At 40.5% G+C, this 22,682-nt stretch overlaps 1 protein-coding gene across 3 annotated transcripts in view; it reads left to right on the top strand.

Moving 5' to 3' along the window:
• Positions 1-564: 564 nt before the first annotated feature.
• nsfb (N-ethylmaleimide-sensitive factor b) overlaps positions 565-22,682 on the top strand; it is a 68,614-nt gene continuing 46,496 nt past the window's right edge. For all 3 annotated transcript variants that reach the window (XM_063002838.1, XM_063002837.1, XM_063002836.1), the window contains exons 1-7: positions 565-709; positions 13,338-13,423; positions 13,530-13,629; positions 15,843-15,882; positions 20,948-21,114; positions 21,283-21,390; positions 22,296-22,371. In XM_063002838.1, coding sequence (XP_062858908.1) covers positions 698-709; positions 13,338-13,423; positions 13,530-13,629; positions 15,843-15,882; positions 20,948-21,114; positions 21,283-21,390; positions 22,296-22,371 — 589 coding nt within the window. In that variant the 5' untranslated portion in view covers positions 565-697. The remainder of the gene's footprint in view (positions 710-13,337; positions 13,424-13,529; positions 13,630-15,842; positions 15,883-20,947; positions 21,115-21,282; positions 21,391-22,295; positions 22,372-22,682) is intronic.

Here is a 22,682-nt window from a genome sequence, read left to right as displayed (position 1 = left end):
TACGGAGAGCCACACCCTCTACCGCACTCCTTTCCCATCTCCGTGCAGGCCACCAACCAGCCAGCAGAGGTCGTAATCGCACTAGTCTAAGAGAGAGTCCCCATCCGGCTTTAGTCCTGCCCCTTATCTGAACAAGAGGCCAATCATTGTTCATGTGGCCGCTCAGCCTCAGCCAGCAGGAAGAGCCTAGATTCGATATGATGTATTCGAGATCTCAGCTCTGGTGAACAGTGTGTGTTTTTACCGCTGTGCCACCTGAGCGGCTGTTTTAAATTTAAAATTTGATTTTTCCTAGACGACACTGACCCACACCCAAACAGATTATTTTTACACAGGTTAAACATTATACAATACTATGAATTACTATATTATTATAAAGTAACTTTAAAGGGAGTTAAAGACGACAAAAGTTTGGAGTTACTTTTATTTTGGCACTACTTTTATCTTCCGACTTGCTGGCACATCCAGAGTCACAGCAGACTCTCAGACTCCACCTACTAAGGTTATGTTTCAAACGACTTCTTTGTCAATATTTAGTGCACTAGCTGATGTGTGGAACTTGTCGTGCTTGTATTGCGCCTATGTAGCGTTTAACGCGCAATTTGAAATTAAGCCCACTTCTCAGTGTCATTTGGTACCTCATCTGTTGTTATATTTGGAAGTACTGTTAAAGTGAGAAGGAAAGAAATAAAACATCATGGCTAACAGGGTGCGTATATTGTTTATTCATTCAGATATATTTTGGTAAGCAATTACATGTTCAGTAAAGTGTACAGTTTGTTTACTATTAATTCGACCTAACTAGCTCATATACCGGAAGGTGAGCTGTCTTATGATCTAATTCGTCTCCATCTACACTTCTTTGTAGACAAAAGTAAATGTGACAGTTGTACAGTATTAACAACTGTAGTGATATTTATTGTACATTAACTGTTCGATATTAAAACTACAGCTGTATACAATATCCATATTAATCATTCATAATAAAGCTAATACTAAACTAGTTATATAGTTAACAGGTGGAATCCCGAAAAGTTTACTGCTCACTATATGACTGCACTTCATTCAGGTTGGCTTAATGCATATTACACCCTACAAAGCGCACTACGTGTCCTGTAGGAGCGGTTTGAAATTGAACCATAATGCAAACAGCAGACTTATACAGAGAAACATAATTTACAGTTTAGTTGTTTCAGCATCTAAAAGTCCATGTCAACGTATAGCTTGCTTGACTGTAGACAGTGACGCCTGTGTCTGAGGCACAGAGTACGAGCCAGCTGTAAGGATAATCCCTAACAGAGCACTAGGGGACTATCATGGGGCCAGTCACTTAAACCGATGGGAGTTGTCAGTGACTACTATTTAACAAAGTTTTCTATAGCCAAGCAGCTGCATACAAGCTTTACATCACGAAACACAATACCAAGCATCTGATAGAGTGGTATAAATCACACTGCCACTGGAATCTGGAGCAGTGGATTCATCAGACTGCCAGATAGAGAAGCGTGATTCGTCACTCCACAGAACGTCTTTGGAGTGACGAATCACGCTTCTCTATCTGGCAGTCTGATGGATGAGTCTGGGTTTGACGTTGTGCCAACCTTAAAGTTTGGTGGATGGGGGATAATGCAGTGGGGTTGTTTTTCAAGGGTTGGCCTAGGCCTCTTAATTCCAGTAGCGGGAAATCTTAATGTTTTATCACACCAAGATGTTATGGAGAATAATATGCTTCCAACGTTGTGGGAACGGTTTATGGCATGACTGTGACCCAGTGCACAAAGCCAAGTCAAGTCAAGTTTATTTATATAGTGCTTTTTACAATAGACATTGTCTCATTGTAAAATGAGACAATGAGTTTGTTTATGGGACAGTGGTAGTCTAGTGGATAGAGCTTTGGGCTATCAACCGGAAGATTGGCTGTTCAAATCCAGGCTCTGCTATGCATCCACTGTTGGGTCCTTGAGCAAGACCCTTAACCCTGTCTGCTTCAGGGGTGCCGTAAGGTGGCTGACCCTACGCTCTGACCCCAGCTTCCAAACAAGCTGGGATATGCGAAGAAAGAATTTAATTGTACTGTACACCTGTATATGTATATATGACAAATAAAGTATATCTTTTTCAAAGCAACTTTACAGAATCCAGGACCAACAGATACAAAAACAAAAACCCCTGTTGAGCAAGCCGAGGGCGACAGTGGCAAGGAAAAAGTCCCTTAAAATTACAGGAAGAAACCTTGAGAGGAACCAGACCAGAGCAGGGACCTCCATCCTTCTTGGGTGGCCTGGAGAATAACTTGAATTAATAGGATTTACATAAATCATACAAACACATAATTAAAATGAACTAAAAGTTATAACTAGCAAAATAATTGGAGTTATCATTCAGTCCAGTCTGTAGTAAGTTCTGGACATTTTGGTGCAAATACACCAGGTTTCCGTCTCATCTGGCAGGAGCAGCATTGTTGGCACGGCAGTCTCGACTTCATTCCTTAACCTCCGGTGGGTAAACAGGTTTCCCCCAGAACCACCTCGGGGTAAAACAACAGAAAATGTAGTTTAAAATGTAAAATGTGAATTAAGTAAAATATCAGTTTTACAGAGAGTTTTAGACTCCGGCAGCCCTAATTATTACAGCATAACTAAAAAGCATGTAACAAGGTCATGAAGGGTTTCACAAGACATCAGCGCCCACCTCCCCCACCACCATTAAACCTGAGTGATCGGACAAGAGAGGCAGAATGACAGCAACCCAACATCCCTGATCACCACAAGTTTCTATGACCAAGAACCCCCAAGCTCTGCGCCTTTGTCTATATTCGGGGTGGACAGCTCCGGTCCTAGAGTCCAGAAGCTGGACGCAACCAGAAGCCAACACAGCGCAGTGGCAGAAAAGCAAGGTCTATAAAGGCGTGGTTGGGTTTGGTGTGGATGAACTGTACTGACCCATACAGAGCCCTGAGCTCAACTCAATCAAACACTTTTGGGATGAATTACAATGTAGATTGTGAGTCAGACCCTCTCGTTCAACATTAGTGTGTGACGTGCAGGTTCTTGTTAAGTAGACACGGCTGTGTATAAAACTTTACTGTAATCTGTCACATGTGCTGCAGTAACATTTTGTTTAGTTCAAGTGTGAAAATGTGTTGATAGAGCAAGTCTTGGCTTCCTCAGACCAATATTACTGTGTGGTCATGATTTTGTACTTGTCTGGGTTAGCAAAAAACAAGATTCCTCTTCTCAGAAGAGCAGATTGGTCAGTTTGCTTCTTATTTGTGTAGAGATGGCAGTGAAACATCCTGGCATTTAGCCTCCATGCCTCACTGAGTCTACACAAGGTCATTTGATTTGTCCTGCTTTGTCTGCCTGACTGGTTCTGGCCATTGAGGCAGAGTCAACCTTTCAATTACAAACAGCAATGTGTATGCCACTCTGTTATTTGGTTTTAGATTTATAACATCATATTTTTTATTACGACTGTTTACACTAACTTTATGAGCCCCCCCCTTGATGTGCAACTAGAGACGTTAGGTTAGGCTTAGAGGGGCATCTGCTTTCTCCAGGCGACAATTTGTCATTAAGCCTTTAATGTTTTTAGATATTTGGTTGCATAATTTGATCCCTGATTTACCATCACTGGTACATTTTTAGAAAGTATGGGGATTCTTTAAGGTTTGGATTTATTAGAACTAAACCTATGCAAATGATTCAGACGGATCAAACACTTTTCACTGTCTGCACACAGGATGATCTACACCTATCAGCCATAACATTAAAACCACCTCCTTGTTTCTACCCTCACTGTCCATTTTATCAGCTTCACTTACCATATAGAAGCACTCTGTAGTTCTACAATTACTGACTGTAGTCCATCTGTTTCTCTACATACCTTTTTAGCCTGCCTTCACCCTGTTCTTCAATGGTCAGGACCACCACAGAGATGGTGGATCATTCTCAGCACTGCAGTGACACTGACATGGTGGTGGTGTGTTAGTGTGTGTTGTGCTGGTATGAGTGGATCAGACACAGCAGCGCTGCTGGAGTTTTAAATACCATGTCCACTCACTGTCCACTCTATTAGACACTCCTACCTAGTTGGTCCAACTTGTAGATATAAAGTCAGAGACGATCGCTCACGTATTGCTGCTGCTGAGTTGATCATCTTCTAGACCTTCTTCAGTGGTCACAGGACACTGCCCATGGGGCGCTGTTGACTGGATATTTTTTTGTTGGTGGACTATTCTCAGTCCAGCAGTGACAGTGAGGTGTTTAAAAACTCCAGCAGCGCTGCTGTGTCTGATCCACTCATACCAGCGCAAGGCAAGTTTATTTGTATAGCACCTTTCATACACAGTGGCAATTCAAAGTGCTTTACATAAGGAAAACATTTTAATTAAAAGCATTAAAACATTCGTGAGATCTAGAACCTCAGAAAGACTTCTTGCAAACATTTAGTTACAATTAAGAGAGCATGAAATTCAAACAATAGAGATAAAAAATTAAGAACATGAAAAATTAAAGAAAATATTGTTAAATATACCCTACAATTTGGGAAATACGAAATTAAAACAAGTGATTAGCAATTAAAACATTAAAACTAAAAGAAAATATAGTAAAATATACCCTACAATTTAGAATGTACACTACTCTATAAAAGGAATTATTAAGAGCATGAAAAACTAAAAGAAATATGGTAAAATGACGGTAATAGCAAAAATTTTGAGCTCAATCATAGGCACAAGAAAAAAGAAACGTTTTTAACCTGGATTTAAACATTTCTACATTTGAGGAACATCTAATATCTCCTGGCAGTCTGTTCCAGTTATATGCAGCCCAACAGTTAAATGCTGCTTCACCATGTTTAGTTTGGACTCTGGGCTCAACTAGCTGACCTGAGTCCATGGATCTAAGAGATCTACTAGGTTTATATTCTCTAAACATTTCTGAGATGTATTCTGGGCCCAACCCATTCAGTGATTTATAGACCAGTAGCAGCACTTTAAATTCTATTCTGTAACTAACTGGAAGCCAGTGTAGAGATTTTAGAACTGGAGTGATGTGCTCAGTTCTCTTCGTCTTAGATAAAACTCAGCAGCGTTCTGAATGAGCTGTAACTGTTTAATGGTCTTTTTGGGAAGTCCAGTTGAGAGACCATTACAGTCCATATATATATATATGGTATAGTCTAGTATAGTCCACCCTACTGGAGATAAAAGCATGGATCAGCTTCTCTAGGTCTTGTTGGCACACTAGACCCTTGATTTTTGGTCCTCCAGACACTGGCACAGTGAATCTATTGGGCTGTAATCATCTGGTGAGAGAGCCAGATATATCTGTGTGTCATCTGCATAACTATGGTAATCAATGTTGTTAGCCTGTAGCATTTGGTCTAATGGCAGCATATAAAGATTGAACAGAAGAGGTCCGAGAACTGATCCCTGGGGGATTCCACATGTGATAGCCACCCTGTCAGATTCACAGCTGCCAATAGTGACGAAATAACTCCGGTCTTCTAAATTAGACCTGAACCAATTAAGGACTGTTCCGGAAAGTCCAACACAGTTTTCCAACCTATCCAGCAGTATTTTATGATCTACAGTGTCAAAGGCTGCACTAAGGTCCAGTAAAACCAGAACTGATATTTTACCCGAGTCAGTATTCAGCCGTAGATCATTTAACACATTTATGAGAGCCGTTTCAGTGCTGTGGTGAGCTCGAAAGCCTGACTGAAATTTGTCAAAATTACCTCTGGAATTAAAAAAACTGCTGACTTGATTGATTGTAAACAACTTTCTCAATGATCTTAGCTATGAAAGGAAGATTTGAGACCGGCCTGTAGTTGTTTAACACAGACGCATCCAGAGTTCTCTTTTTTAGGAGTGGCTTAATGGCAGCTGTTTTCAGTGACTTTGGGAAAACGCCTGATGCTAGTGAGCCATTAACTATTTGTTGCAAATCAGTTTTACAGAGTTAAAAATAGTTTAGAAAAATTCAGATGGTAGTATGTTGAGACATGTCGATGATTTAAGATGCTGAACTGTTCTCTCCAGTGTTTTTTGGTCTATTGTATTAAATTGTGACATAATAGTCATGTTATTTCTAGGTGTCTGTAGGGGCGGCATGGTTTCATCGTTCGACTGAGTGGCGTTGATGGTCAGTCTAATAGTTTGGATTTTTTCACAGAAGAAATGAGCAAATTCATTACATTTCTCTGTGGACAGAAGTTCTGGCGTGATCTGTTTTGGAGGATTTGTAAGCTTGTCGACCACGTTGAATAGAGTGCGGGTGTTGTTGATGTTCCTGTTAATGATCTTAGAGAAGTGCAGCTGTCTAGCCCTGCATAACTCCGAGTTAAAACTACAAAGGCTTTGCTTATAGAGATCATAGTGGATTTGAAGTTTAGTTTTCCTCCACTTACGTTCAGCTCTCCTGCATTCTCTTTTCAGAGCTATTACCATCATTGTGTTACGCCTTGGTGCTTTCTGTTTGCTCAACGTTTTCATGACTTTTACCGGGGCAACCACATCCATGACGGTCAATATTTTCACGTTAAAGTTATCCAGGAGTTCATCAACTGTCTCTGCAATTAACACTAGAATGACTACAGTTACGCTTTTTTGCGCAAGGGACTCTAGCCTCTCGATCCCCCGCTCCCCTGTTGTGAGCCATTTAGTACCCATTATCATGGTAATGACCCACAGCCTGTCTACACACAAACACCTCTCATCCCCCCCTGGTTACAGCTGAACTGAAATCTTAACAGTATATGCACTATATGTGGGCTGCTGGAAGGCTGTGTTTCAATCCACACACAAAATCCTACACAGCATGTAGTCCTAGTACCACAATTTTTCCACTAGTCAAATTTTAATGTAGCACACTATTTAGTATATAGAATGTGATTTGGAACACACCAGCTCTCCCCTGCTCTGTATGCAGCCTGATCCAGCCTGAGTTTCATGCTGCATGTACACTGATCAGCCATAACATTAAAACCACCTCCTTGTTTCTACATTCACTGTCCATTTTATCAGCTCCACTTACCATATAGAAGCACTTTGTAGTTACAAAAGCAATAGACACATTGCAATTTAGTTTTTTTTTTTTTTTTTTTTTTTACTTTAATGTTTTTACAAAACTATAGGTACTATATATATACAGTGTATCACAAAAGTGAGTACACCCCTCACATTTCTGCAAATATTTCATTATATCTTTTCATGGGACAACACTATAGACATGAAACTTGGATATAACTTAGAGTAGTCAGTGTACAACTTGTATAGCAGTGTAGATTTACTGTCTTCTGAAGATAACTCAACACACAGCCATTAATGTCTAAATGGCTGGCAACATAAGTGAGTACACCCCACAGTGAACATGTCCAAATTGTGCCCAAAGTGTCAATATTTTGTGTGACCACCATTATTATCCAGCACTGCCTTAACCCTCCTGGGCATGGAATTCACCAGAGCTGCACAGGTTGCTACTGGAATCCTCTTCCACTCCTCCATGATGACATCACGGAGCTGGTGGATGTTAGACACCTTGAACTCCTCCACCTTCCACTTGAGGATGCGCCACAGGTGCTCAATTGGGTTTAGTCCATCACCTTTACCTTCAGCTTCCTCAGCAAGGCAGTTGTCATCTTGGAGGTTGTGTTTGGGGTCGTTATCCTGTTGGAAAACTGCCATGAGGCCCAGTTTTCGAAGGGAGGGGATCATGCTCTGTTTCAGAATGTCACAGTACATGTTGGAATTCATGTTTCCCTCAATGAACTGCAGCTCCCCAGTGCCAGCAACACTCATGCAGCCCAAGACCATGATGCTACCACCACCATGCTTGACTGTAGGCAAGATACAGTTGTCTTGGTACTTCTCACCAGGGCGCCGCCACACATGCTGGACACCATCTGAGCCAAACAAGTTTATCTTGGTCTCGTCAGACCACAGGGCATTCCAGTAATCCATGTTCTTGGACTGCTTGTCTTCAGCAAACTGTTTGCGGGCTTTCTTGTGCGTCAGCTTCCTTCTGGGATGACGACCATGCAGACTGAGTTGATGCAGTGTGCGGCGTATGGTCTGAGCACTGACAGGCTGACCTCCCACATCTTCAACCTCTGCAGCAATGCTGGCAGCACTCATGTGTCTATTTTTTAAAGCCAACCTCTGGATATGACGCCGAACACGTGGACTCAACTTCTTTGGTCGACCCTGGCGAAGCCTGTTCCGAGTGGAACCTGTCCTGGAAAACCGCTGTATGACCTTGGCCACCATGCTGTAGCTCAGTTTCAGGGTGTTAGCAATCTTCTTATAGCCCAGGCCATCTTTGTGGAGAGCAACAATTGTATTTCTCACATCCTCAGAGAGTTCTTTGCCATGAGGTGCCATGTTGAATATCCAGTGGCCAGTATGAGAGAATTGTACCCAAAACACCAAATTTAACAGCCCTGCTCCCCATTTACACCTGGGACCTTGACACATGACACCAGGGAGGGACAACGACACATTTGGGCACAATTTGGACATGTTCACTGTGGGGTGTACTCACTTATGTTGCCAACTATTTAGACATTAATGGCTGTGTGTTGAGTTATTTTCAGAAGACAGTAAATCTACACTGCTATACAAGCTGTACACTGACTACTCTAAGTTATATCCAAGTTTCATGTCTATAGTGTTGTCCCATGAAAAGATATAATGAAATATTTGCAGAAATGTGAGGGGTGTACTCACTTTTGTGATACACTGTATATATACTGTATATACAATATATATATATATATATATATATATATATTAGGGCTGTCAAACGATTAAAATTTTTAATCGCGATTAATCTCAGAATTTCATATAGTTAATCGCGATTAATCGCATAAAAAAAAAAATCTGTGTAAATGTTATAGAAAACAAGGATTTTTAAGTGAAATGTTACAATTAAAATAATGAACACATTTTATGCTAAATGTACTGATGTTAAAAACTGCTGGGACAAGAGAAAACTGTAAGGGAGTTTTATTCACTCACATACTAGGCAGTAATACTATCCAATGGTTTAATGGACGTTTCTACACGAAGTGAGTGTGTTTTGACCCTTTGGGGCTTCCATAGTTCATGGACAACGTGCTTGACTCAGCTGTCCGGTGTTCTTTACCGTAACAGAAGGAGTTAATAAAAGTGTTCTGCTCCCGACAACTTGTGAATATAGCGTGTATTTATTTCTTTATTATGCAAGTACATCACTACGACACTACGACGCTCGGTTACATTATGTTAACAAACCGCAAATGAAAAACGGTGGCAAGTCCGACATTAAAACGTTTGTTCTACCAGTCAAGTCTCAACATGAACTAGAATCTGCGTTAACGGCACTATTTTTTTTAATCGCGTTAAATTGAGATCCCGTTAATGCGTTATTATCGCGTTAACTTCGACAGCCCTAATATATATATATATATATATATATACACGTGTGTGTGTGTGTGTGTGTGTGTGTGTGTGTGTGTGTGTGTGATTGTAGCTATACATGTTATTCACACTTATTACACACCCAGTTTTTCTCAGTTCTACATTTGCGACAGGTGTACTTGTTGCAAACTCCACACTTTTGTGCTGCGGTTTCTAGTGCAGAGCGTCTGCACCTGACACTGCGTCGTCTTTCCAGGAACAGGCGACGGATGTTGCTTTTGTGTCATAACCTTTCCCAGCATAAAATTCTGCCGAAGTTCCAGTGCAAGGCCATGTATAAAATCTCTTCTGCTTTCGGTGGACCTGGTGCATGCTTTGTACAACACATATGCGTTCATCGCTGCTAGGTCAAGCATGTTGTAAAATACGGCAACGGACCACCTGCGTGTGGCTGCACGTACCGTATACACACGTGCCATCTGGTCCATTATGTCGACACCACACTGCAAAAAAAATATTTTGAGAGGTGAATGTTACATTTTGAAAACAGTGCAACATGTATAAGTACATTAAACCAGTGTGGCAACATTATGCATATACATACCTTCATGGAGTTGTAATCTGTAATAGTGTTTGGTTTCCGTTTGCGCTCATCTCCAACTAGCACATGCTGGTGCATGGTGCTGAGAACGCAGACCAACTTGTTCTTCCTAGGAACATACACTGTCAGTGTGGCACTGCCAGATTTATAAACTTGTGTGGACAATTCAGCCCGGCCCTTGGCACTTTTTGCTGGAGGGGGAATTTCGTCTAATTTTGTTGATTGTGGCGAGCAGAGTTGTGTTATGGTTCTGATAGCGCTCTAATGGTTGTGTAGAAGGAGGGGTTTGTTTTCAGAATCTCAGATTTTCAGTCAAGCTAGTGTTAAAGTTGGTGATATAGCTATGGCCTCCATAAACTGAGAACTAGTACTTTCATTTATGCACCTTTTCTTAACAGAAACAGAGCTAGTTTGAGCATCTGGAGTGATCAGCATTTCAAAGAAGACACAAAAATGATCAGAGAGGGCCAAGTCCTTGACCATAACAGAAGAAATGTTAAGACCTTTAGAAATTACTAGATCCAGAGTGTGCCCTCGAGTATGTGTAGGCCCTTTCACATGTTGCAATAGACCAAACGTGTCAAAAAGTCCAAAAAGTTCTTTGGTGTTATTGTCCTTGTTATTATCTAAGTGGATGTTAAAATCCCCAGTTATGATGAAGAAGCTGTACTCAGTGGAGGTAACTGACAGTAGTTCAGTAAATTCATCTATAAAATATGCAGAGTATCTTGGAGGTTTATAAATGGTTAAAAATAAAATTTTGGGAGTACCCTTCAAAATAAAACAGAGGTATTCAAAAGACATAAAATTGCCAAGCACAGTCTCTTTGCACTGGAATACATCTTTAAATAAGGCAGCTACTCCTTCACCTTTCCTACCACTTCGACACACATTCATTGAACTGAAGTTTGCTGGTGCTGTTTCATTAAGAACAGTAGCACTGCTGCCTTCTGCTAACCATGTTTCAGTTAGAAACAGAAAATCTAAACTGTAAGATAGAATTATGTTATTCACTAAAAATGATTTGTTGGCTAGAGATCTAATATTAAGCAGAGCTAGCTTTAAAGGAACCACAGGAGCCCCTGGGGCAGCCCGAGGTTGTCGTGGTACAGGTAAGAGGTTAGACTGGTTGACTTGATATGCTGAATGCGTTCTATTCTTTCTATTTCTAATCAACACAGGAATAGAAAACATTTCAGGCATACTGGGTCCAAGCTTACTCTCCAAACTGTTGTCAGTATCATATCTGCTATAGCAAGGACCCTGAACACATCACAACGTATTATCATTGTTTTGTATTCTGCAGCCGCTATCAGTAGCACTCGCTGAACATTCTGAACTCTGTACAGCCAGAGTAGATGAAGTACAAGGCTGCTGCTGACGGTGCTGAAGTGGCCTCAGAGCACGGGGGGAAGGGGGGGAAGGGGAAGGGGTGCCCTGGGCTTTTTGGGTGAAACCTGTGGACTGGCTGAGATGGAGTGTGAGAATTTAGTCCCAACACACACCAGTTTCTCCATTTTCTCTGTGAAATCCATATGTGGAGGTGATGTTGTTGAGAGAGAGAAGTTGGAGGATGACTGTGATGTCTCTGCTGTTGACTGCTGTGTCACTGCCTGATGATGAAGGTCGTAATAGCTTTCGTCAAGAGTCAGAAACTCAGCCTGAGCTGTGTTCTCCAGTGATGGGGATTGTATGTTTGATGGTCCTTCATGGTTGAAGGCAGGTGAGGGAGATTGAGGATGCACGTATTGTGTCGAGTCAGTCCAAGAAGCAGATGGGTGGCGAAGAGCAAAATGGAGGTTGTCCTTTAGTGCCTTCACTCCAGTCTTGCTTAGGTGGGTGCCATCTGGGTAAAAAAATTATCTGCGCCCCCAGAATAGATTAAAATTGTCAATATAATCTATACCTTTCAAACTGCAGGTTCTGCTTAGCCACGTGTTGAGGTTGAGTAGCCGTGAAAACATTCGGTCGATCACTCCATGCTGGGAGAGAATGTTGGGAAGTTCCTCATTTAATTCCGAGACAGTCACGTTCGGGAGACAGCATGTTAGCATTGATCTGCTGCCTATATTCTTGATGGCAGAGTCACCGACGATCAGAGTTTTCGGAGCGTTCTCTGCTTAATCAGCCTCGTGTTTTTGCTAGCCCGCTTTGAGACCCCTTTTATAGTCAGCTTCGCTGGTTTTGATTCGTTACCATTACCACTGGGGATAACCTCGATCAGATTTCTGAGCGGTTCAAAACGATTCAGCAAAGGGATCGGTTTTTGTTGCGACCCTGCTATTTTCCTACGGGGTGTAATTGTGCTAGCTTTTGGAATAGTTTTAGCTTTCCGAGCCCATGTTGAACAGTCTGGCGTGGAAGACATTAAGACAGCCACCTGCTGCTTTTGTGCTTTTGGTGTTGCTCCAAGTTTGTGCCACTGACTTATTCTCTCACATGGCTCGTTTCTGTTCCCCTGTTTTCATTGACTTCTGTCAAGCTTCGGGAGGTCTGTTAAGCTGTCTAGCCTTAGTTTAGCTGGTTGTTCTGTGTTAGATTTTGACTCGCCCTCGAGTGATCTGGAACCATTTCTCCTATCCGTTCCAGGTAGGATTGTGAGCATTTTTGTCTCCAGCACAGCGATTTTCCGTAGGAGTCTGTAGCAGTTGGAGCAGCACGAAGAACCCGCTGTAGTGAAAGGAGCCATGGTAGTCCTGATAACTGTGCCTGAGTTCAGTCTGACGGCTAGTGGAAAACTCAGTTAACTAAATGTCTAGTTTAATGTATTTCTGTAATTCTGTGCCTTTCCAGCCGATCTATTGTCGGTGTCTGCTGATTGAGCTCTATATTTTAGAAATAAAAGATAAAAAATAACTAAAATAACTAAAAACTAAAAGCAAGCGGAGAGCAGACAGAAAGCGTGCAGCCAGAGCGAGCGTCCACACTAACACACCACCACCATGTCAGTGTCACTGCATGTCAGTACCATGTACCATCTGTCACCATGTCAGTGTCAGTGCTGAGAATGACCCACCACTCAATAATACCTGCTCTGTGGTGGTCCTGTGGGGGTCCTGACCATTGAAGAACAGGGTGAAATGGGGCTAACAAAGCATGCAGAGAAACAGATGGACTACAGTCAGTAATTGTAGAACTACAAAGTGCTCCTATATGGTAAGTGGAGCTGATAAAATGGACAGTGAGTGTAGAAACAAGGAGGTGGTTTTAATGTTATGGCTGATCGGTGTATGTATAATGACATATGATAAAGCAATAACCAATGACAGAACTAGTGAACGACAAGTTTAAATGATTGAAGCAATAATACATGACAACTGGTCTCCTCTACAGACTATGCAAGCAGCTCGATGTCCGACGGATGAGCTGTCGCTGACCAACTGTGTAGTGACCAATGAGAAAGACTTCAAGTCAGGACAGTGAGTATTTTATGAAAATATTTTATATGCTATATACATGTTTAAATGCAGCCTGTTCATGTTTATATAACAACATAATCATGAGTGACTTTTTATCTCTTTTTAGGCATGTGATGATTAGGACTACACCCACTCATAAGTATGTGTTCACTGTAAAGATGCATCAAAGTGTGGTTCCTGGAACCATTGCCTTCAGCTTACCCCAGGTACCCTAGAACTAAACAGACTCACTGTCTAGATTGATCTGTCAAATTTTTCTGACCTGCTTAGTTTAAAATGTGCCTGTTGAACCACATTTCTGCACATTTCAGGTGTATGCTGATTAGATGATTAAATGGTTTTGCTAGATTTCTTATTCATTTATCTCTGTCCGTTCAGCTCTGATTTCATGCCAGCCAGCTGTCTGTTTAGTTATCCAGCTGTCTGTTTAGTTATCCAGCTGTCTGTTTAGGTTAGAAAATTCAGAAAAATTATCTTAATTGTCTGTGTCAGCATGTAGCTTCTTTAGTCGGCTGCTTTGCATGCTTCTAATAGCTCACACTGTCACTTCCTCTGTCTTTAACTGCTCTCTCTTCATCTGTAAACACAACAGCTGCCAGAACTCCAAGGTACTGCTGTAACTTTATCTTTCCTCTTTTATAAACCTTACAGGGAATAACTTCTTCATGTAAATTATTTATATGAGATAAATTAATATATTTTATAAGTTTTTTTTCTATCAAAACATTCCCAAAATTTCACTGGTAAATACACTGATCAGCCATAACATTAAAACCACCTTTTCGTTTCTACTCTCACTGTCCATTTTATCAGCTCCACTTACCATATAGGAGCACTTTGTAGTTCTACAATTACTGACTGTAGTCCATCTGTTTCTCTGCATGCTTTGTTAACCCTCTTTCATGCTGTTCTTCAATAGTCAGGACCCCTACTGGACCACTTCAGAGTAGGTATTATTTGGGTGGTGGGTCATTCTCAGCACTGCACTGACACTGACATGGTGGTGGTGCTTAAGGGTGTGTTGTGCTGATATGAGTGTATAAGACACAGCAATGCTGCTGAAGTTTTTTTAACACCTCATTGTCACTGCTGGACTGTGAAAAGTCCACCAACCAAAAATATATCCAGCCAACAGCGCCCCATGGGCAGCGTCCTGTGACTACTGATGAAGATTTAGAAGATGACCAACTCAAACAGCAGCAATAGATGAGCGACCGTCTCTGACTTTACATCTACAAGGTGGACCAACTAGGTAGGAGTGTCTAATAGAGTGGACAGTGAGTGGACACGGTATTTAAAAACTCCAGCAGCGCTGCTGTGTCTGATCCACTCATACCAGCACAACACACACTAACACACCACCACCATGTCAGTGTCACTGCCGTGCTGGGAATCATCCACCACCTAAATAATACCTGCTCTGTGGTGGTCCTGACCATTGAAGAACAGGGTGAAAGCAGGCTAAAAAGAGTATGTAAAGAAACATACTGTATGAACTACAGTCAGTAATTGTAAAACTACAAAGTGCTTCTATATGGTAAGTGGAGCTGATAAACTGGACAATGTGTGTAGAAACGAGGAGGTGGTTTTAATGTTATGGCTGATCGGTGTATTTAACAATCTTAAAAATCTGATGACTGATCATATAAGTCAAAATATGACATAATAAAGTGTACCTGATACCAAATTATAGATTTAGACACCAAAAATATACCAAATTACTGCAAAATACATTGTTTTTAGTTGCAAACAACTTGGCAGACAACATGCAAAACTAACATAACCTGTATCATACACTCCACTCTAACAGTCTTATCATATTTATCAACAATTTGCAATAGAGTATAACAAGGATGATGTGGAAGATGTGCCTTAAAGCCCAAAGCATGTTTCCCCTGCTGGGGTGAATGGCAGTAAGGATACGTCAAAGGATTATTGATGGGACAGACACACAAATTTTGCAAATCCCATTTCCATGGGATGTTGGGTGTTGGCCTCATACGCCTGACCTGATCGAGCCAGCCATCATGTTTTCAAGGAAAGGACAGGTTGCCAGCAGAGGTAGACACGTCCCACCTTCAATGAGTCATCATATTTGTACCTCCATGCCCCCTCTGCTGGCCGTATTTGGGAAGGCACAATGACATGATTCTATAACTGAGCCACACCACTTTTCTCTTACACCTGCATCTGGTTCCACTGGGTGCCTGAGCACCCAACATGCCAGCTTTATACTAGTTCTGAAATAAAAAAATAATAATAATTTTTACTAGCCCCCACTGTATATTTTTATATTACCTATTTTAAAAGTTAATTCTCAAAAGAAAGTTGATGGAAAGTTTTAGATGGAGAATCTCACCGATAAATGTAGAATAAAGTGTTTACATATTTAATGGTATATTTTCTTTCTCTTTTACAGAGGAAATGGGCCGGCCTTTCTCTCAATCAAGATGTAGATGGTAAATCTTTAAAATTCTATCACTCATGGCACCTTATGGGCATTATTTTCTTGAGTATTTTATTGGTGTGCAGTATACAGGCTTGTTCAAATATCATATTAATAATATCAGTAACAAAAAAGTTTTATTTATGTGTTGCAAATAGGGATGTCCCAATCCGATCTCAAAGATCGGAATTGGGGCCGAACAAGGCATTTTTTAATTGATCGGTATCGGCTTTACTAAGGCCAATCCTAATCCTTTGTTTTGTGTCAGCATGTCCACTGTGTGGAAATACTTTAAACTGAAGAGTGAAACAAGTCCACCAGTGAAGTGTAATGTCTGCAATGTGAGCTTTTCACGAGCCGGTAGTAGCAGAGCTGCGTTCATTACTGTAGAATTTTACTATTTATATGGTGTGTGAGTCAAGGATCACTCCGGTTTACAAAACAACAAAGTGATGCACTTGCTTAATAAAGAAATAAATACACGGTATATTCACAAATTGTCGGCAGCATAACACTTTATTAACTTCTTCTGTTACAGTACCGAATAGCGGACAGCCAAGCACGCTATTCCATGCACTATGGAAGCCCCAAAGGGTCAAAACACACTCACTTTGCGTAGAAACGTCCATTAAACCATTGTCACAATACAACCACAGAAAAGTTTGTTACAGTTACAACACGCATACAAGTACGGTGGCTCATAAGAAACAAACCAGATATCATTTAACCAAACGATCTACAAGAGACTGTGAACTTGAACATTGCGTATTTGCACAAGTACATGAAACCTTTTTTTCATCTAAACATAAAATAATAAAACAAATAATAATTTTTGGAATTTAACTGGTATTTCCACAGAGCACAGTCACTTTGTATATTCATATTCAATCATAATTTATTTTATTTTATTTATCTAAAATCCATACTCCATATGTTTCTGTAAATACTTTATCTTCTTCTTCTTTTATTATATTTTGGAGAGTATCAAACAAAATTTCGTTGTACACAAGTATAATGACAATATTACTCAGTTCTTCTTCTACAATTACTACCAATTTGATACGGCACCTAAAAAATAAACACTCAGTCGAATACAGCAAGTTTATTATTATATGATGAGAAGAGGAACCGGCTGTCCGCTAACACGACAGAGATGCTGATTTTCCTCAAAAAGAACCTTCACTTCATTTTGAGTGTTCTAGTTTTACTACTACAATGCTGCAAAGTTTGTTTATTTTTATTTTGTAAAAATAAAAGAACATTAAGCAATAGCTTGGATGCAGGCAATTTCTTTCCTACAGCACTGCAGAGCTATTAAGTTGTTAAACATATACATTGGATTAATTTGAATAACTGTAACGTACTACACTGTAATAAAGTGTGCACTGTGTGAACAGTATTATCTAGTTCTTATCTAGACAATATCTAGAAAGTATCAGTTTGAGACTCGGTATCAGATCGGGATCAAAATTAATGATCGGGATCGGGAACAAAAAAACGTGATCGGTACATCCCTAGTTGCAAATGTCATGAAAGGCTAATTGGCTTATTCACCATGTGTCCCTGATCAGATTCCATCTTTTATGGAAATTATCTGCTCCACTGAGAACACAGTTCTGCACAATTTGAGTTTACATCTACTTTTCATTTACTGAATTAACTATATTAATTAATACTAATTAACATATTAACAAAAAAGGACAATATGCAACATTGTATTTTATGTTTTATTTTTTCAGTATGTTTAAGAAAGCAGCTGTTGTATTATTGTACATCATAAATTTTGAGTTATTAATGTTTTGAGAGCTGCTTATTATATGGAAATGGAGCCTCAGGCTCAGTAAACAGAAGGAAAGAGACAGATTCCACCCCAGCTCCAGGATATAGTCCGCTGGTTTATCTGAGTTTTTTTTGGCCATCGTGTAGAAGGGAGGCATTGATTTGATTTGGTTTGGTTGAGTTTCAAAACTCTTTGGTTTACTAAAATAACTGGTGTTTCTTTTATATTGCAAAAATCTTTGAAGCTGATTAAAGTTACAGGTTTTTAAATTCTTCAAATAGGAGAAATAAACACATTTGCTAGTCGTAACACCATATACCAACCATATACACTGGCCGGGCATAACATTATGACCACTGGCAGGTGAAGTAAATAACACTGATTATCTCTTCATCACAGCACCTGCTAGTGGGGGGGGGGGGGGGGGGGGGGGGATATATTAGGCAGCAAGTGAACGTTTTATCCTCAAAACTGATGTGTTAGAAGCAGGAAAGCGTAAGGAGTGTAAGGTTTTGAGCGAGTTTGACAAGGACCAAATTGTGATGGCTAGACGACTGGGTCAGAGCATCTCCAAAACTGCAGCTCTTGTGGGGTGTTCCTGATCTGCAGTGGTCATTATCTATTAAAAGTGGTCCAAGGAAGGAACAGTGATAAACCAGCGACGGGGTCATTGGCGGCCAAGGTTCATTGATGCACTTGGGGAGCGAAGGCTGGCCCATGTGGTCCTATCCAACAGACCAGCTACTGTAGCTCAAATTGCTAAAGTTAATGCTGGTTCTGATAGAAAGGTGTCAGAAACACAGTGCATCACAGTTTGTTGCGTGTGGGGCAGCAAAAGGGGGACCAACACAATATTAGGAATGTGGTCATAATGTTATCTAATCAGTGTAAGTGGTCGGCTAATTATTATTAATAAAACACGCCCCCTCCGACACGTGTGCAGGATCCGACTGCATCTTTTGCCTGCATGAGGTGAGTTCATATGTGGATCAGCTTTGTGTACGGAGAGACACACCCTGTCCACATTATCCCCGTCTCTGTGCAGGTGCCATCAGTCAGCCAGCAGAGGTCATAATTGCATCAGTTATGAGGAGTCCCCTCTGGCAAGCCAATCATTGTTCATGTAGGCGCTCAGCCTGCCGGTGTCACAGCTGAGATTCGAACCGACGAGTTTGAGATGTCAGCTCTGGTGTGTTAGCGTGTTTTACCGCTGCACTACCTGAGCCACTGTGGTTGGTTATTTAATGACTAATAAGTCATTAGTTACTGGGCACAATGCAGTAACACACGCCAAACAGGCCTCGCCCCCCATCCCCACTGCATTATTGATGATTCGAACCCTGGATCCCAGCAGTAGTGGGCTAGCATCATTTGCAGCTGCGCCACTCAAGCGCCTTCTATTACAAGAATGTTTAGTTTAATGAGAATTAAAATTAATAATAATTCTTGATCCCTGATGGCCACAACAACAGGACTGTGCTGGTTCAGAGGCTAAGGTGTTGGACCGTTGATGAGAATGTTAAATGTTTAAGCCCTGTCAGGCTGCTACTGTTACACAAAGCTGGTCCATCTGTCCTAATTCTGCTGACAGCGATGTCATATAACACTGGAGTCAGAAAGTTGGAAGTATATGTTGGCGCAGGACGTTTATTATTTATAGGGTCAGATTACACTGACGCGAGATTTATTTGGTGGGAGAGAAGGAGTGAGGCTCAGCTCTGAAATCAAACAGCACAGAGAGGGTAAATGTCACTGTTTGTGAATGGCATGATATCCCTAATGATCTTCTGCATTTGAAGATATGGGCTGAACGTACGGTTTGAAATGCTAGTGTAAAAACTTGTCATATTTAGCCCAGCTGGTGAGAACTGGCTTTCTGAATAAGGTTACAAAGGACTGCTGGGATATACGGAACAGAAAACTCCACTTGGTCTGAGTAATAATGGAAAGTATTGTTGTAGAATTGAGATTGGGGTTTGGGTTCACAACAAGATTTCTTTGAAATGACAGAATAAAAGGGGTTGAGTGCACAACTAATCTGCTATGTGGTTCTTTAGCAACTACCCACACTTGTTGGTATGTACTTTTTAGGCTGTAGAGGGACTCAATGTCTTTTTGAAATTAATTTACTAGTTTAAACTAGGGCGGCACAGTGGCTAAGTGGGTAACACTGTCGCCTTACAGCAAGAAGGTCCTGGGTTTAATCCCCAGGTTGGGCAGTCCGGGTCCATTCTGTATGGAGTTTGCATGTTCTCCCTGTGTCTGTGTGGGTTTCCTCCAGGAGCTCCGGTTTCCTCCCACAGTCCAAAGACTTGCAAGGGAGGTAAATTGGAGGTACAAAATTGTCCATGACTGTTTGATATTAACTTGTGAACTGATGAATTTTGTGTAATGAGTAACTACCGTTTCTGTCATTAATGTAACCAAAAGTGTAAAACATGACATTAAAAATCCTAATAAACAAAACAAACAAACAAAAGTAAACTACATTTCTCATTATAAGGCATACATGTATTATCTTAGCGCACTATCTTAGTGCACCTCCCAATGGCTAGGCTGTTCGGTCATAGCTCCTCCCTCAGACAAAGACAATCGTGTCTGTGTAGACACCCACTTCTGAGATTCGAACCCTGTATCTCAGTGGTAGTGTGTTTTATTGCTGCACCATCCGAGCATCATCCCCCTAAGCCAATGATATGAGTCACAAATGTCAACTTAGTTTTGTCCGAAAATTGGACAGGTACGGTTCCACCAGAAACACTGAGCACAAATCAGGAATCCCCGGGACAGTGTGCCAATCCATCTCAGAGCTTCGGCCAGACACAGCCTCAGTGTAGGAGCCCACCAGGGTGATAGCACAACTGAGATTTTAACCTGGTTTCCAGCGCTGGTGGGTTAGCATAATAGACCTCTGCACCACCCAAGCACCTTTAATAAGAAGTGAAATATGTTAAAGCTTGGATCTGAACTGTAAACATTTAAAGGTGCAGTAATGAATATCATATTATTCCTACTAATACTAATAATTCCTATGAGTGATCTTCTAGACAGGCCTGCTTATTTTATCATTCCTACTAACACAAATTATTCCTATCAGTGATCCTTGTGTTTCTGAAGCCCAAACATGGCCTGCTATTGTGCTAAATGTCCAGCATAGTTGGGTCAATAACAAACAAACATTGTGATATTTTTTGTAATTTATCTTTTGTAATTTATCTTGTGTGTAAATTCTACACACTGCACCTTCAATAGAGAGATTTAGTGCTCTTTCTGTTTTGTTGTTTTTCTTCCTCTATAGTGATCATCTATAACTTTGACACATCTAAGCAGTATGTAGGAACCATGACCCTCGAGATCGATTTCCTGCAGAAGAAGAATGTAGACAGCAACCCTTACGATTCGGACAAGATGGCTATCGAGTTCATCCAGAATTTTAGTTCGCAGGCGTTCTGCATGGGCCAGCAGGTAAAGCGCAGCTGTGTTTGCCGTACAGCATCACAGAAGAGAAGCATAATTAGCTAAAGCTGGTAACTGTGTATAACCTGCAACTAGTGTTTTTCTAGTACAAGAGAAGATTATACACAGTAAATAGGACTCACATCTACCCTCTTCCCCACCCCTCCCTCCTTACAGTTAGTTTTTAGCTTCTGTGACAAGCTGTTTTTGGTAGTAATCAAAGACATTGAGGCCATGGATCCCAGCATCCTGAAGGGCGAGCAGAGCTCCGGCAAGAAAAAGAAGGTAACCCCCCACTTATCAACAAACAAACGACAAGGCATCAGGGCATTTGTACTCAATCCTAACATGCACCCACACAAAGACCAAGACTTAATTAAATAATAATAATAATCTTTATTTATATAGCACATCTAATACAACTGTACTTCAAAGTGCTTTGCAAAACAGAAAAAGGCACAAATACAATTCAAGTATAACAATAAAAAGGAAAGAATGAATTTAAAAAATGCTTGATTAAAATTAAATGAATTAATTAATGAAAGAACATTATGAATCATCAAATCACTGATACCTGGTAATCTTAGGCTAATTGTGTTCAGAGCCTTTTACTGTGATTGTAATAGGCAGAAATACACCCAGGCTTATCCTGAGCTGTGCATCATTTTCTGACCTATCTACAAGTGGGGCCACCCTGTCAAATATATTTTTGCTTTGCGCTCAGTTTCTCTGTGTTTCTCTGAGAAAATGGACCTGCCCTTACTTTGACCAGAATAATGGTGAAAATGAAAAAAAATGCAAATATCTTTTTTAAAACTCCCTATTAATTAAGCCCTAAATGTACTAGCTCTTAAACCTAAATATTGCTTGCAACTACCCTAAAGAACCGCATTGGCTTAAAGGGGGTAGCTTCATTTTGAATCCAGCATCATAATGCCCGTCTGCAGTGAACAGGGCTGGATTATGAGATTTGTAGTTGTTATTAGCAATACTTACGTTACTTTTAACTAATTTTTACTAAACAAAATGTTGGATATGTTTGATTATTGTTTACCAACTCAGCACTTTTTTATTAGTATTAGTAGTATTATTTAAAACCAAATTTAAGGATGTACTTGTGATCATTTGTAGCGAATGGAGATTGGTTTATAGTATCTACAATGTTACGTTTTCTTTTCCTTTTTTTGCAGATTGAGATTGGTTTGTTGCATGGGAACAGTCAGATGATTTTTGAGAAGGCAGAGAGCTCTTCACTCAACCTTTCTGGTTAGTTTTAAAAGCAAACAATGATTATTTATTGGAGTATTTAGCTAGAACGGCTTATTGGGGCCACTTTAAAGAAAAATATTTTTTTAAATTTAGATTTCGAGATTAAAGTTGAAATAATTTTGAAATTAAAGTCAAAATGATTTCGAGATTAAAGTCGAAATATTATGGCCATAGCAACCTTGTGTTAAAATGAGGGATGTTTATGATTTTGTAAAGTTATACTTATGTATCGGTTTCACAAATAAAGAAATCCCCACTCTCCTGGCACATCAGCACCAGTTTGTTATGAGCGTAAGGACGCTGAAACT

The sequence above is a fragment of the Trichomycterus rosablanca genome, chromosome 10 (genome assembly GCF_030014385.1).
Source record: "Trichomycterus rosablanca isolate fTriRos1 chromosome 10, fTriRos1.hap1, whole genome shotgun sequence".
In the NCBI taxonomy this organism is placed as follows: Eukaryota; Metazoa; Chordata; class Actinopteri; order Siluriformes; family Trichomycteridae; genus Trichomycterus; species Trichomycterus rosablanca.
The sequence above is the reverse complement of the archived record's forward strand: the minus strand, read 5'-3'. Positions and strand labels throughout refer to the sequence as shown.